This window comes from Leuciscus leuciscus, assembly GCF_965113295.1.
Source record: "Leuciscus leuciscus genome assembly, chromosome: 1".
Lineage (NCBI taxonomy): Eukaryota > Metazoa > Chordata > Actinopteri > Cypriniformes > Leuciscidae > Leuciscus > Leuciscus leuciscus.
In genome coordinates, this window is record NC_138725.1 from 22,466,006 (window position 1) to 22,483,101 (window position 17,096).

Sequence of the window (17,096 nt, forward strand, 5' to 3'; positions counted from 1 at the left end):
CACACACACACACACACACACACACACACACACGCGCGCGCGCGCACACACACACACACAGGTATTTACTTTGATGTACTAAAATGTGTTTCTTATTCTAAAGTTAATAATTATATACATTTCGATTATTGAAATAAATAATATGTAACTGCATTCAAGTCTTTTCTTTTAGTGTCATTACTGGAAATTTATGTGGCATTATTGCAAAAACAAGACACTTCAAAAGTACTGATTTAATGTGTTTTAAAATGTTTAAATATATATATTCATAACAAAAGCTGTTATAAGAGCAGTCAGTCACATCCAAAAAAATGAATGGATCTCTATGGCGCCTCTGCTGGAAGTGTATGGTAATTACACTTTTTGGTAAAACTATATTATCTGCCAAAAAAATTCTAACCAGCAGATGAAGAATTATGCATCTCACACCGAGATCAATATCCAGAAACAACTCAGATTTCATTTCGATCATCATTAATGTGTTTTTTTTATTTTTTTTTTTTATAAAAAGGTAATATTTCGTATGCATGCTAATGGTGTAGCTGAGGTATTTTGCAGTAAATAGGCACAAAAGTACTTCACATCTCCCAAAACATAGCATTAATTCATAGATGTTATAAAAAACATAAGTAAAAAAAAAATGTATATAATATTTGTATTATTAAAAATGTAAAAAATAAAAATAAAAAATACAATCACTCTCCTAGTGCATGTTTAATCATATTTTATTAAATGATTTGTTAAAGCCACACTAAGTAGAAATTGTGTTTTTGTCAAACAGCGACCCCTAGAGTCGCTGTGGAATACTTGCACTGTCGTAAATATATTATATTATAACGTTTTTACATGATTGCAGCTAAATCACAAGTAAATAGTCTATAGTCTAGGCCTACTGTATAATTTAATTTGTGTTGTTTTTATTGGAATGTAAACATTACAAAATGCCAGATAACATCAATTAAGTTAAATGTACGTCGCATTATTTCATAACATTGGCCGTTATGATGTCATTAGACATGATTACTGCAATTTATCATAATAGTTTGCAAATTGTGCTCGTTTACACTATTTACAACCTCTACGTTAGGCTTATTTATGATAATTATGTGAGATATTGAAAGCTGTTCTCATGATAATTGCAGGAATCAACGTCAACAGCGTCGTCTGATATCCCTCAGGACTACGTGATAAATACACCTCACAACACCTGAGTTCAGCTGGCAAACTAATTCGTGAGGCATAGCTATCTGATTTATCAAAACGATTCCATTTACACCTGGTCACATAAATGTATTTTTGCGAAACGGATTTAAATTCATCGGATTGGAGTTCACGTCACCGAAAGCAACAGATATGAGCTGCATTTTATAGATCATCAGCTAAAATTTAAAAATCAAAGACCGCAATAAGAGAGAGCAGTAACAGCCCTGGTAAGATCATTTCGTTTCTTTACTTTTAATGATGAAGATTGTGTGTTAAGCGTCTGCGACTTACTTTCACTTTGATTTGCGATAGTTTGCACGTTGGCTTGATGCAGTTGCTCATCTGCGGTGATGCGTGTTCCAGCGCGTCGTCATATCTGGATATAACATAATAGCCTATACAACGCTCTCACACTTTTTTTTTTTTTTTTTTTTTGCATTTTTGGGAGGAGTACAATTTACATATGTGGTTTCAACAACCATATGCATTTACACTTGTCCAGTTTCGTCTGGAATGCGTCTCAGATCTCCTCCTGAAGTGGTTTGAGGGATCGGATTCAAATCTGTCTCAAATGCGTTTCGGAGGGCATTTAAACCTGGACTTTTCACGATCGGATAGCTATCCGATCTGAGAAAATGCATGAAGTGGCCAGGTGTAAACAACCCCCATGACAAAAACATACGCACGAAAGCTGAAAACAAACGCTGGTTGGCCTCTCACGTCCAAATTTGAGGAAGTGGTGGGGGAAGTGACGTATGCCGTAAAGCAGTCGAATTTTGTAGTTCTTTTTGTGCTCTGGTTACTACCGACCCTGTCAGGCTATGGCAGACGTGTCATTCAACCTATTGTAAGTTGATGTACCATCACAAGGATCTTGGAAATATATTATGAAGGTTGAAAAGTTACATAGTGTTGCTTTAATGCATTATTTTGTCATGACTTTACTTGAGAGGGCCCTAATCATGATCAAATTCACTGTTAACTACTTCCCAAACTCAGCTCATGATTGATCATAAACTTACTATCAAACACACAACGAGTGTTCAGCTCAGTGAAGTGATGTTGTGTGGTCAGAGAACAGAAGTACAGTATCATCACGACTGTGTCTGGATGGAGAGTGAACTACTGATCCCAGCAAACCTTCCCTGAGTTTTGCTCCTTCCTTTGGGAACTGTTCCACAAATATTCTTTGTGGGTTTTGAATTGTTATTTTGTATTTAGCTGTGCATAAGTCACAGTAGGGTGAGTTTGAAGGAAAGAGAGAAACACAGAACAGATAAAGAGCTTTTAAGGGCAGTTATTAGTGTATTTTCTACGCTTGAAGAGGAGGATCAACTAATCCTGTGCCGTCCAGTAATGTTTATGACAAAGCTGAAATCAAGAGTTCAAGATATGATGATATTACATTATTTACATTTGTTTCAAAGTCAGGGTATTTCTTATTCCTTCTTAAAGAGGCGTTTGATTTGGTTTATCCATAAATGTTTATTAATGCATTAACTATCAAACACGGGAAAAAGACTGTATGATTTGATTCTTCTGGTTTTTATGCTGGTATGGTTTATATTTATTAATATCATAATGATCACTGAGATATACTGTGTTTCAGGTATCAGTGGAGTGGAGGATCATGTGTTCATCAGTTCTGGTGAAAATGTGCGTCTGTCCTGTAATAATGCTCTTCCTGACTGCAAATCTAAAACTACATGGACCTACTCTAACAGCTTCAGACATTCAGGGACAGTTGAACTGATTGCTGGAGGGATAAAGAGGAAAAACACAGAGAGACATGAGAGACTGAGTCTGGAGTCTGACTGCTCTCTGAACATCAAGAACGTCACAGAAGAATATTATGGATTATACATCTGCCAACAATATGTGAACGGACAGAAACAAGGACCTGATGCACGTGTTTTTCTGCATGTTCTTCATGGTAAGTTTATGATTATGTGATCAATTTAAAAAGGGCAGATTCTCCTTTTAAACTCAGATGATGATTGAAGAGTCTGTGATTTGTGTCTTGTGTTCAGTTTCAGTGTCTCCATCATCATCATCATCATCATCTTCATCCTCACAGACTGAGATCAGTCCAGGCCGCTCTGTGACTCTCTCCTGTCAGTTGTATTCAGATACTGGATTCTCCTGTGATGAATGGGTCAGTTCTGAGGGAGTTGAGCTGTTGTGGGTGAATCAGGCTGGTGTTGATCTGAAGACAGACTCCAGATATCAGATATCATCATCATCATCAGATCAATATCGCTGTATCATCACTCTGACTACAACACTCCTGAATGAAGATAACAACAGAGAGTGGAGATGTCGGCTTACTCACAGAAATCAACTCAAGACCTCAGTCAGATACACTGTCAAGTATTCAGGTGAGAAAACACTCTTTTCAAACAGATTTGTCAAAACTTTCACACACACTGACTCTACTCTTCCTGATGGCTTCATATGTTTGGCAATTGTAAAATATTAGTGGTCAATGTCATAAACTGCATAAAAATTATTATAATTCCCAATATTGACCTCCTATGGGTCATACTAGGCTAAAATAGACTCTTCTGATTTATGCAATATTTCATGTATGACCCATGAGGGACGTCAATATTGGGAATTATAAGGATTTGTATGCAGTTTGAGGAATTCTAAGGCTTAATAATGTCATTGATTCAGGAAAGCTGAAGGTTTATGGGAAGCAGCTCACTGTGTTTCACTCTCATATAAACCAGGAATAAATGATACAGTAACATCTCTCTTCTCAACTACTGCCACTGTAAGCTGTGATGATTGAACACAAACTGCATGTCATGATCAATATGAAAATATGATGTTAATGTCCTGATGCGTCTGAACATTCATCTTCTGCAGCTCCAGTCGCTTCAACAACACTGACTCCAGTCAGAAGCTCAAACTCTGAGAAGACATCAAGCCGAACTACAGCAGCAGCTTCTACACAAGGTTCATGATCACATGATCACTGTCACACATCATCAGTCTCTCGCTTCAGTGGTTTGCACTGGCTCTCACAGACTGCTTTATCATCACACATATTATCATCAAAAAAAGCTCTTTGTCAGATTTGTCAGTGAGTTTTGATACATATGACCGGTCTTGTACAGTCTGTTGTCTGATGCAAAATAATCATAATATACAGCTAGTGTAACTCACACCATCCCATGATAAATTAATCAAATCATAGTGAGGATTTATTAACACTAGAAGTGCCATGGCGGTCATTTTGACCGTTTTGAATTTTATATCTGCAATAACTTTGTTGAAAAAATAAATAAAATCCTGCCGGTTCCTGACTTTTCCTAAAAGTGTCTGTATTTTCATTTAAAATGTTTTTCATATAAATTGCACATAAGGCAAAAAAACAAATGAACATATTTACCTATTTCGGCCATAGACGGTCATATTGACCGCACTGAATTTCGCGGTATTATTATAGGCTATACCAATATACACAACAATAAAATGTGGTAAAAATACACAAAACATATTCAACAACAAATAATTTAAATGTAATGATATTCAGAACAGAACAAGAATGAAAAAATAACTATAAACAAGCCAAAATGAAATACTTTATAAGCGAAAGTGAAAGTAAGCGGCGTTAGGCTCACCTAATTCTCTAATTAGAATCAAAATGTTTCAACATTTGCGATGTATTTGGATGGTAAACTATTTTAAACTAAACTACTTTATTATAGGCTTTGTACTTCACTCACGTTCCAATATCGACGGAAAAAATCATCCTCTTCACACGTGCAAAATGGTACGAATTGTACGAGGCTATACTGACTATATAAACAGAGCAGTGGAATTTTTATATGTTAGGTTGACTATTTTATTATGGCTATAATGAACAGGCTGCAATGTCAAGACTGCAATGCTGTAATATGGTGTGTGTGTGTGTGTGTGTGTGTGTGTGTGTGTGTGTGTGTGTGTGTGTGTGTGTGTGTGTGTCGGCGGGCGCGATCGAACAGTGGAAACATGAAAACATAGGCTACTCCGTTATTTTGTTCAGGACATCTACAGATATTATTTATAAATGTATAATTAAACTTGTTTAAATGTACAGTTTGGTGTTGTTTTGTTTTTAAAATATATCCTAATACAATAAATGCATTAATCTCTCAATTGGGTATGTATCATTAAAGATATAGAGTTTGGAATCTAGCGGTCAAAATGACCGCTTGCGGCAGTTCTAGTAGTTATGGAATTCTGGCACTTCTAGTGTTAAACACAACTCATCCCATGTTAGTGTGAGCAGATTTAAGCACTGATACTGATACAGTTTGTAAAATAAATGCCTAGATATTATGTTCATGCATTAAAATATTATATATTTCTATTTCAATTTAGTTTTTAACAGTTGTAACATCAACTACAGAAACAACTCCACATACCACAGCAAACTCTCCAAATCCAGGTGTTTATGGTCATCATCTTCATTTGACCGACTCATGGAGTTTTCTAGAATCAGTATCTGAATCCTCTCTGGATTACACTTTCCGTGTTGTCAGTCGGATTTTGATTTTGGTCTGTGTGACTCCGCCCACTGCCAGTTCAGCCAATAGTATTTTGACACGCCTGGATGCCAGATAGCAGGAAAACACAGCGTATCGCAGCCTTGGAAACGACCAAACAAACTGGGTCAGGGATCGCAGATTCTACACAACCTAAAAAGCCTCGGTATCCATCTAAACATCTCTATGAACGAGAGCTTATTAAAACACGGATAAATCAACTTACAGTGTATAAGTCTCCTCGGCTTTCATTGTCAATTGCGCTCGTTCTGTTGCGTGTCCTCAAACTGGCAACCGGCGTAAGTGTCGAGTCTGAGGAGGCGGGGAAACAAAGATATCTGATATTTTGAACACAACTCATCCCATGTTAGTGTGAGCAGCTTTCAGCACTGATACTGTAGCTCTGGACTACAGCAGTTTGTGAAATAAATGCCTTGATATTATGTTCATGCATTAAAATATTATATATTTATATTTCCATTTTGTTTTTAACAGTTGTAACATCAACTACAGAAACAACTCCAGATATCACACCAAACCCTCCGATTCCAGGTGTGTATGAACATCATCCTCATCCTCATCCTCAACGACTCGTTGTTCGAACAGCCGATCACAGGTTTTGACTCAAGCCATGTTTAATTTGTAATCTACATCACTTTATAATTCCATTCTCTTGTACATCAGCAACAACCCATAAACATGAAAACTAATACCGTAATGTAAAAAGTAACTGTCATTAAATGTCAGACACATCATTCTCATCCAGACAATCCTAAACAATCATGTCACATTCATTTAGTGAACATATGAGGTACAGTCTGTTAGTGTACAGATGGCTTTCAATACATATACATTTCTATAAAATCATCATCACAAGCATCAATTAGATGATAAATAAAGATAATTATGCTATTCAACGTGCCGTGTTTATGTATTTGGTTAAACACAGTAATATAAAATAAGTTAAATAAGTTATTTTTGTTTTACCAGGTTCAGTCCAAACCGGGTTCAGAGATGACCAGTTCTGTGTGGGTTAAGATGTCAGTTCCTCTTCTTTCTTTCTTCTTTAACCACACGTGTTTCTCTAATAAACGAATAAACTCTTCCAAACCTCAACAGTGAGCTCATCGCTCTTAAAATACTCCTGAAAATATGTAGTCACACTAGTTCCACATTGCTAAATTAAAACTTTACCAAAGGTTATTAAAACAGTTGTGAAAGCACTAGAACAAAAGTCAACAATTAGGCAGAAACACATGTGTGTTAGTTTGACCATACTGGTTTTAGACATTGATAATTGAAAAAACCATAGTTCTATTTGCATATTAAAAAAAAATCTCGGTTACGTATGTAACCCTCATTCCCTAAGTTCAGGGAATGGAGACGTGTCGTCGGGGGTGTTCCCTGATGAATTGGGATCATGCTAGGGAGCCAATTGCCTTCGAGAGAATTAAAACGAGCCAATGAACAGTGGCATGCAAGATTTGCATTCCGCGACCCGCCTACCAGCGCGGGTATAAATGGCGGAAGTAAACATTGCGTCAGTGCTTTTCGCTGAGGAGCCGAACAGTGTCCAGTCCTCCGCGAAGGTACAGCCACATGGCGAAGGGATGACACGTCTCCGTTCCCTGAACTCAGGGAACGAGGGTTACATACGTAACCGAGACGTTCCCTTTCGTCCTGGGAACTCCGACGTGTCGTCGAGGGAGTTCCCTGACGAATTGGGATCCCTAATAAAACGCCATGGTGCTGGCCCTTTCCAGCGCCCAGCTAAGCTACCCTGCAGCAGTTTCTTGAATAAGTTGCGGGAGCTAGCTAGGGAATCACACTGCTGTTCCGCAAGACCCGCTCAGTGGATATTGAATAACACTGGGAAAGCGTGCCCTAAGTTCGGGGGTCCTCCTGACGGGAGGAACACCATTCGACGAACAAGTTCCACTTCAACGCATAGAGGCGCCTCGTAGAGGGGGCTCTAGAGGAAGTGATGGTGTCTACCACTGCCTGTGGTAGACCACCTAGAACCTCCGTGTCCCGTCCAGGGACCAGACATGGAGTTTCCAGAGGTCTGGACGCGGGTGCCATAGAGTGCCCCGTCTCTGAGAAAGAAGGTCCTTCCTCAGAGGGATTGGCCAAGGAGGGACTGTCGCGAGGAGCATGAGTTCCGTGAACCAAGTCCTGGTGGGCCAATACGGCGCCACTAGAAGGACCTGCTCCTCGTCCTCCCTGACCTTGCACAGGGTCTGTGCAAGAAGGCTCACTGGGGGAAACGCATACTTGCGCAAGTCCCGGGGCCAGCTGTGAGCCAGGGCGTCCGTGCCGAGGGTCCCCTCGGTCAGGGAGTAAAACCACTGGCAATGGGTCGTGTCTGGAGAGGCAAACAGGTCTACCTGTGCGACTCTGAAGACACTCCAAATCAGCTGAACCTCCTGGGGATGGAGTCGCCATTCTCCTGGAAGGGGGGGCTGCCGTGAGAGCTCGTCTGCCACACGGTTGAGCGCCCCTGGAACATGAACGGCACGAAGCGACCTCAGATGCTTCTGACTCCATAGGAGGAGTTGGGAGGCGAGTCGCACACGGGTGAAGTGGACGCCCCTGAACTTGGGAGGCCGGCGTGCAAACTGAATTGCATAGCCGAACCGAATGGTGCGGATGAGCCATCGGGACGGACCCGGAAGCGCTAGCCAGGCCTCCAGATACCGTCCCAACAAACCCACCCGAACCACCGGCGTACCCGCGGAGGGGCAGCGAGGTGGAAGACGGACCCGGCACTGGTGGCGTTGTAGCGACCGAGCGCGGGGTCTGGGTGTGAAACTTGACACCAACCTGCTTCCACCGGGGGGCAGACAGTAGAGAAGGCCCGTGGGCATTCTGCTGCGGGCTGCCCGGTGGCGAGGGGAGGGGGAGAGACGAGGAACGAGGCCCTGACTCCTCGTGTCCTGGTCTCTGCGCCTCCGGGCCCAGCTGCAGACCGGAGCGACGCGTCACTGCTATCTGCAAACTGGGGAGAGGGGAACGGGAGTGGTGCCGCTCGGGGGTGGCGCACACTGCCATTCTGGTTCTCTTGGACGGGAGAGACTGTGTGCCCGCCAGTCTCAGCCGTGGATGACCTGAAGGAGGAAGTAGAAACTGCTCTTTCATTGAAATTTTGGGTACCGCTGACTGAGTGGTCAGCAGCGGAACAGAAATAAAACTCAAAACAGGATTCTCCACCCGGCCCTCCCCCGGGAGAAGGAGGTGTGCAAAGGCACCCTCCCCGTGAGCAGCATCCAGGTCCTCCTCCAGGTCGCCCATCTCAGGAACGCTTCCCGCCCTTCTTCCTCCGAGAAGGGGCCGGAGGTGCCTGAGCGGGCTGGGCCGCCCTCTTATGACCAGACCTCCACCCCCCAGGTTTAGACTGCTGCCCTGAAGGAGGAGCGGCCATAGGAGGGCACCCTCGGCGACGAGCAGCCGGAGGCTCTACGGCCACAGAAGATGGACCAGCAGCAGTCTGCCTCCTGTGCAGGACGTGCCGTATTGCCTCCGACTGCTTCTGGGCGGTGGAGAACTCTTGGGCGAAGCTCTCCACCGTGTCGCCGAAGAGGCCGCCTTGGGATATGGGGAAGTTGAGAAGTTTGTTTTTCTCTGCTTCCCGCATATCCACAAGGGTAAGCCATAGGTGGCGCTCCTGGACCACCAGAGTGGACATCGCCCGACCCAGGGAACATGCGGTGACTCCACTGGGGGGATTCCCTCATACCCGTGCGCCGCTCCGCCATCAAGAGTGGTGAGGAAGGAGGAGCGAGGTTGTCTGCGTCTGGTCGCCAGAGGGGCCAGCCAGGACTTACTAAACTCCTCATGCACTTCCGGGAAGAATGGTACGAATGAAACGCTGCCTCAGCGTGCTTTAAGCCCAAACACGAGAGGCAGTGTTTGTGACCATCTTCCTGAGGGAGAAGTCGACCGCATCCAGAAACGCACGGGTGAAACGACATCCTGAAAAGGACGCGAAACGCCTGTAATGCTCTTTTAGAAAGAGAATTACTCTCTGTCATGTGCCGACGCACCGAGGGACCACCGCGGCAGACACGACGGGGAAACTGCAAGGTGCACTCACCACTACCAGCTGTGAAAACAGCTCTTTTTTTCTTTTTTTTAAGAAGCGATGGTCGCTGAAGCGCTGTCACACCAGCACCAGAAAGGCTCTTCTTCCCAAAAGAGGACTCGTTTTTTCAGTTAAAGTCTTCAGGCAAAAGAACAGCAGCTCACACAGAGACACACTGGATGGCTCCGAAGCAAAAAGCACTGACGCAATGTTTACTTCCGCCTTTTATACCCGCGCTGGTAGGCGGGTCGCGGCTCCCTAGCGTGATCCCAATTCGTCAGGGAACTCCCCCAATGACACGTCGGAGTTCCCAGGACGAAAGGGAACTACATTTTTTACATTGACAATGCATAACTATAAGTTGTATAGCTCATTTTACACACATGGGAAATAAGCACACAGTTACTCACAATGTCTTCCCAATTAATTATTTTAGGCGTTGGCATAACTAGAAAGATTTTTGTAATTTACATGACTTTTCCAGGTCTAGAAAATCCCTCTTTTAAATGTAGGCTATCTTGTATATCCAGGTTTCCAGGATTGTTTCCAAAACAATTAAAAAAATTGCTGAATTTTTTGTTGTTTTAGCTTATTTTAATGTTAGTTTTTTTTTTTTTTTTTTTTTTTTTTTACTGTTTGTACAACGTCTGTGCTTTTGTAATTTGGAAGCCCAAAGAACCACTGAAACAGACATTGAAATGTAAAATATCTATCGACAGCATCCAAACTGCACAAAATCTTATGATTGAAAACGTATCAGACATACAGTACAAATGTATATGAATCATCTAAGGTTCACAGAAAAAATTGAATAATGGAATTAATACATTTATGTTAAAGGAAGGTTATTCTTTACATTTTTGTTAAAGTTGAATGGCCGTATTCTGTTGTTTAATATGATTAATGGTGGAAAAAAACACTGAATTGAGGCTGAAATGTACAGTATGTGTAATAAGCAAAGCTTCTGCCTACTGCTTTTGGGTCACTGCGAGTTGTTTTGATCACATAGATTATATGATTATATATAGGCCTACAGTTTGTTTTGAGCTTTTATTCTGTTTTTGTTTTTTTCTAACCATATGGAGCAAAATAAACAAATATTTTTTTTTTTTACAAAGAGCCCATTTTCTTGTAAATTTTCCCAGTAAAATTATTAACTCCCTACTAGGCTATCTATTGATAGAGTTTTAAAACACACTGTTCACAAAAATAATTTAAATAATTTAGTAAATAAAACCGTCTCCATTGATTTGTATTGCCTGAACCTTTTGACTTATAACAAAAAACAATGTCTAAAAGCTGCTATGTTACAAAGTGTACAGAAAACAAGCTACAAAAGCCTAGAAACAAGTTTTTATAAGCTGTTGAACCCAAAAAACAAGCGTTTAAGGACAAAAGTGGATACTATGGAGCTTATAATATGACTAAACTATTTGAATTTGAATTGTGTAAATTTGAATTATTTGCAAGTGTAATCTAACAAAATAGAATTTTAGGTGGTAGTTTAAATAGTTCTGAATTAGATTTTTTTTAAACGAATATTGAACATTTGAAATTTAACAAACTGAAATGTTTTTATGGCTGAATTTTATAGACATGTATTTTCAAACAGCTAGTTTTTTTGTTCTGAATTCTTATACTGCAAATATTCAGTTTTCTAAAATTCAATCTCAAAAATTCAAGTTAAAAAAATTCAGATCTTACAGAAAGTAGGTCACAGGTCATCCACAGGGAAGAGTAAAGGATCTCAGATAAGTCGAACAGAGCATTTTGGCTGCACTGCAGTAGTTTTCTGCCGCAAACGCGGTGGTGGTTCAAGAGAATCCGTGTATCTTTTGTTCAGTCGTTAATATTAAGAGTAAAAATGAGAAAACAGCTTGAGTATTAGATTTCTAATATTCTAGTAATAGTCCGCTGTTGCATGGAGCTTACAAAACTTAACGCGTGTCTTGCAACTATAGGCTATATTTCATTTCCTCATCAAACAACTAGACTAACGAATGGCTCGGTACAACAGAAGAGCCCAGAAAAGGGCTTTTTCTCTGAGTAGACCAGCAGTTGGTCTGAATTTGCTATAACCTATAGCCTATTTTCCGGACTGTATAGGCTAAGTCACGTTTTATGAAACACGCTGTGATTTATTCCAAAGTGACTCTGGCATATATAATGCATTTAACGTTAAATAATCTAAATGTTGACTTTCAAAAGTAGGCGCGCCAAGAAGGCTATTCTCTGTATTTTGGTTCATTTTTGGTGAGCGCCAGAAAGATAAAGAGACCGAGACGCGCTAAAGCAGCGCATCATGTTGTTTTATTTATTTTTCAATGGCATTATATTTTGTAGTCATTTTGAATGTACACAAATAAAAATATACATTTTACTGTTTCGAATGATGTCATATTATCTGTATGACTATAAATAACAGAGTATTACGTTATAATATCCCAGCAGTGGAACAAATCCAAGTGATGGCGCTCGCGCATCGAGCTCTCACACAACATATCAGTTCTGGCGTTGCTTCATATCGCAGACTGATCATTATCAAAATGAAACAGTCAACCAAACATATAAAAAGTTATTCTGCCTAATTTAATTGGTCTGTTGTACAATATAAAGGGCAAGCTGTGCCGCACACAGTTCTACTTGTTATTCCAAACATTTCCCTTGCTGTGAAGACGCTGATTTAGCCTAGGCTACGTGTATTTTGGGACTCGACTGACGCCTTTTTATTTGTATTATAATATAATATATTAAAAAAACATAATCTTCTGAGTTTTATGATGTAGGCCTTTTGTGTTTTATTTTAATTAAAATGTATTGTAATTTACATCTCAAAAGGATGCGCTTTGTGCAGTGGCGTAACGAGCCAACACCGGGCCCTTAAGCAGGATTATCAAGGCGGGCCTCCCTACTACAACACGTGATGACGCTACGCGCCAAAAAAAAAAAAAAATGCTGGTGACGGCGCACCATAATAACACATTGTTACTGTTACTGTCACTGCTACTGCTATATACACATAGGCCTAGGTCCAAATACATAAAAAAAAAAAAAAATGCTCACTTACATTATAGCTGCATTTAACCACGGAGGTGCTACTACCAACGGTCGCTTCAGGTGCTTTACTCGCTTCACTCTCTTGCTCCATCTCAATCTCCCCCTGTGTCATCTTTTTAAAGAAGCTTCCTATTTTTGGTAATTTATTAATTAATTTATCAAATTCCTCTTTTCGTTTGCGCTTTTGAAAGCCACTTTTGTGTTTAAAATTTGACGACTCCATATCTGTCTCAAGTTCAAAGTTTTTTACTGTTTTGCACGCAATGCGCATGTTCACCCGGGGATTCCCCAGTCCCAATTCGAAACAAATTACACCAAACTCATCATTGTTCGTTTCAAACATTTATTTAATGATCAGTCAAATATGTTGTTGATATTATTTATTCAAATCAATTCGCAAAAAATTTAAATGCGATCAGACTAAAAGTAGTAAAATGCGATAGGGGGACACGGCTGTCAATCAATATCTTCAGTAACGCGGCCGGGCCCCTGATTGGTCCGGGCCCGTAAGCAACCGCTTACCCTGCTTACCGATAGTTACGCCTGTGGCTTTGTGCATTCTCTGACATTACATTTATTTATTTAATTAATATGCAATATTGATAGAGTTTTCAAACACACTGTTCACAGAGAGAATTGAAATAGAAACAGAGCGCATTTAGGCATTTAGGCCAACCGTCTCCATTGGCTTTGTATTGCCTGAAGCTTTTGACTTATAACCAAAAACAATGTCTAAAAGCTGCTATGTGACAAGGTGTACAGAAAACAAGCTACAAAAGCCTAGAAACAAGTTTTTATACGTTTTTAGTGCATACTGAGTGTCAGGATCCCACAATTAACCCATTCTTCCAGCGGATGCTTCACGTCTTATTGCCTGTATCCACTGTGGCATCATGAGAGGTAGAGGATCACCAAAGTGTGGGTTGCTTCACAAATCGAGTCCAGGCAGAGATCAAGTCACTGGTTTCTTTTTAATAATCAACTCAAAACCAAATCAACTAAAAAACACTTTTTAACCAAAACACTTTTCCAGCTTCTCTTTATGCTCTCTAACAAAAAACAGCCAGTCTCTCTGTCCTCAGCTCATTAACAGCTTTTCTCCTTCACTCACAACAGTTGTGTCCCTGGTAACTGTAGTCCAGGACCAGGTGGCCATCTTGGTTTGTAGTCCCCATTGCTGCAACCACCTAGATGGCACATACCTTGTCTCTATGACATACCCTCTCACGATGCCACACCACCTTTGTCTCGCCACACACCACCTTTGGGTCAACACCAATATATATATAGCCTATATTTGTTACGCACAACCACACATGCCTATGGACATATTTCACTGCAAGCAAAATGAAGCGAGTGAAAAGAAGAACTGTGTGGGACCATTTCGACAGAAAGGGCGACAAAGTTACTTGCAAAATATGCTACGTGGTATTAATTAAAATACAGAAGTAGTACAAGTACATTACAAGTCCACCAGTCGCAACTCGCAAGTACAATATCACTTGCGAAGCAATATCTGTGCCGTCGGAGAGGGTGTTTTCTGTCAACAGGCTGCGCTCCAGACTAACCCCACATCATGTACACATGTTACTTTTTTTAAATAAAAACTAGACAAGGTGTGGATTGAGGCAGGCCTGCTATTTTTATTTGACGAAAAAAATTAAAAAACTTAAACTTAAAAATAGCCGGGTTTTTTTTTCAAAGCTTCAAACGGATTCAGTGTTTTCTTTTTGTCATCTTAATTAGTTAATTATTTAAGTAAAAATAAATAAAAAATACTGTAGGCCTATTTTGGTGGGCCTTTAGTGTAGGCCTATTTTATGGTTTTTATTTACATTATTTTATTGTGTTTTTCTCTGTTGTCACTGTGTAAATTTGATGTGAATCCAGATTCTGTGGTTGATCTGTTCTGTGTGCTGCTGTTTGCACGTTAAAATAAACATGTGGAAAAAATAATGAGCCCCTTGGAAACACAAGACTCAATGCTGTTTGCTCTGTGACCTCTGCCGTTTTTATTAACGTCGACTGTCATTGAGGTTTGAGTCAGTTGCTCAGTTTGACCTCTAGATGCCAGAAAAGCTCTGAAGTCTGAGGACTGACTTTACATTAGCAAGTGAAGGGTTTTCTTACACACCAATTCATTACTTTATTTCTAGACTGAAGAATAAATGTGATTCACACAGGTTTCTAACTTCTTCCACTCTATGACACAACGCTTCAACTGTAGAAACGACAGTAATGATGGCGGATCAGTCCACAGCTCTTAAACAGCACTATTGTAACTCAAGCATTTAGTGTTTAACGGCATAAACTACAAACATTAAATGTGTGATTCAGACATTTGTGTTCTATCAAGAGTTAAAAATAACAATACATCCATTAGATCTGTTGAGATTTATGAAAAACTGTAAGTGTGTGTCTGATCTTCAGCAGCATCTGATCATCTTCATTTCATCGCCTCTTATAGTCTGTGTATCGGTTTAAAACAGTTTACTCTTACCGTCTGTTCTGTTTGACTTACTAACTAACTAGGTTGGCTTTATAAATAATAATTATTATTATTATTATTATTATAAGTTTTCCTGTAGCTCAAACAGTAAAGCTTTGGCACTTGCAACACCAAGGTCATGGGTTTGATTCCCAGGGAAAGCAAGAACTGATAAGAATGTAAATGTGTGCCTTGAAATGCAATGTAAGTCGCTTTGAATAAAAACGTCTGCCAAATGCATAAATGTAAATTATTATTCTGAGACTATATTTTCTAACTGTAACTCCTCCTAACATCCACCAAACTTGGCTCAGATCTTCAGACTGTTCTGACTCGAGCTGCTTTATCTTTTATAACTGATCAGACTTACGTTTTTCCAGAAATGACGATCAAAAACTCTGAAAAGTCCCACAGACTGTCATTGATGGAATGTTCAAATGAGCCAAAACTGATCAAACTCTAAATGACAATAATTCACATTAAAACAGACAGAAGCCCATTAGACTCAATTAAACTGCCATTATATCTAATATTTCAGCTCCTGTGACAGGTTGAACTTCATCAGCCGGTTGAAGGAAGTACATTACTTTTTGCAATAGAGTCTATGTGGAACTCCTCCTTCAGGTCCTGAGAGATGGTGCTGAAAGACTCATGCTGTTCATGATGGTGAGTGGGAATGATGCTGAGGCGTTTCTCCTCAAGTCCACGACCATCTCCACTGTTTTAAGCGTATTAAAGGGTTAGTTCACCCAAAAATGAAAATTAGCCCATGATTTACTCACCCTCAAGTCATCCTAGGTGTGTATGACATTCTTCTTTCAGACGAATACAATCAGAGTTACATTAAAAAATGTTCTGGCTCTTCCAAGCTTTATAAACATATTATGCTATTTGTATGCTTTACTAGAGTAAAAAAGTTACATACAGCACCTTTACACTCAGATCTGGAAGAATTTGCAGTCCTGTGGCTCCCTCTAGTGCACAACATTATCAGGTTATGAATCGCATTGATATATATGGCTGATTTTTTTTAATGATTACAATTTTTTTTAATGATTACTTTTTACTGATAATATACCCACATTAAGCTCAAATTCACTAATTCGTGGAACCTTATTTCATGCTTTAACAGTTGAATTATAAACTTGCTATGAACTCTAAACAAACCAGCTTAAAAAAATTAAAAATAAACTTTTTTGTGTGATCATGTTGATGTTTATAGATGTTTGTCTTTTTTGTACATTTATTATTGCAGACAAAATATGTTTAGAACACACAGGCATTTGGTTGTAAATAGTAAAACATTTCTGCAACCTTTATCAAGTTCATGGATGATAGTGCTTGCACGTGTTAATCATTTTGATACTATAGTCATCCCATATTCTCACTACAGAAACATGGGATTTGTCTATAATGTATAAAAAATGTATTATTAATGAATTAAATCACAGTTAAGACACTTGTGATTGCATTTCCATTAAGTGGAGGGGGCGTGTTCGGCTCGGAATGCATTTTCAATTTGCACATTGAATTTTGCTGCATTCATTGCGGGACATTTAATGAAAATGCAATGGCAAGTGTCTCAACTGTGAGTGTAAATGCAATTAAGAAAAATAACATTTAAATTATTTATTTATCTGTGCATCACACCTGAAGATTTTTTCACTTCAACTTTAAAAAGTACATCAGAAAATTCACACTGGTGTAAGAGCTGACATGTGCTTTGAGTGTG

General features: G+C 39.8%; 1 protein-coding gene and 2 long non-coding RNA genes across 3 annotated transcripts in view; 2 read left to right on the forward strand and 1 right to left on the reverse strand.

Moving 5' to 3' along the window:
* LOC309509128 (uncharacterized protein) overlaps positions 1-3,845 on the forward strand; it is a gene marked incomplete at both ends in the record, with an annotated part of 85,808 nt that extends 81,963 nt beyond the window's left edge. Inside the window, 2 exons of the mRNA XM_082183683.1 lie at positions 3,234-3,581; positions 3,841-3,845. Of these exons, the coding sequence (XP_082039809.1) occupies positions 3,234-3,581; positions 3,841-3,845 (353 nt within the window). The remainder of the gene's footprint in view (positions 1-3,233; positions 3,582-3,840) is intronic.
* Positions 3,846-3,862: 17 nt separating this feature from the next.
* LOC309503489 lies at positions 3,863-10,234 on the forward strand. The gene is made up of 4 exons (XR_014207662.1): positions 3,863-4,164; positions 6,234-6,290; positions 6,729-7,079; positions 10,142-10,234. It is a non-coding gene; the product is annotated as an uncharacterized lncRNA (long non-coding RNA).
* On the reverse strand, positions 5,531-10,210 carry LOC309503740. Its single transcript, XR_014207840.1, has 4 exons — positions 10,137-10,210; positions 6,726-7,075; positions 5,965-6,050; positions 5,531-5,841 (listed from the first exon to the last, which is right to left on the reverse strand). It is a non-coding gene; the product is annotated as an uncharacterized lncRNA (long non-coding RNA).
* Positions 10,235-17,096: the final 6,862 nt, after the last annotated feature.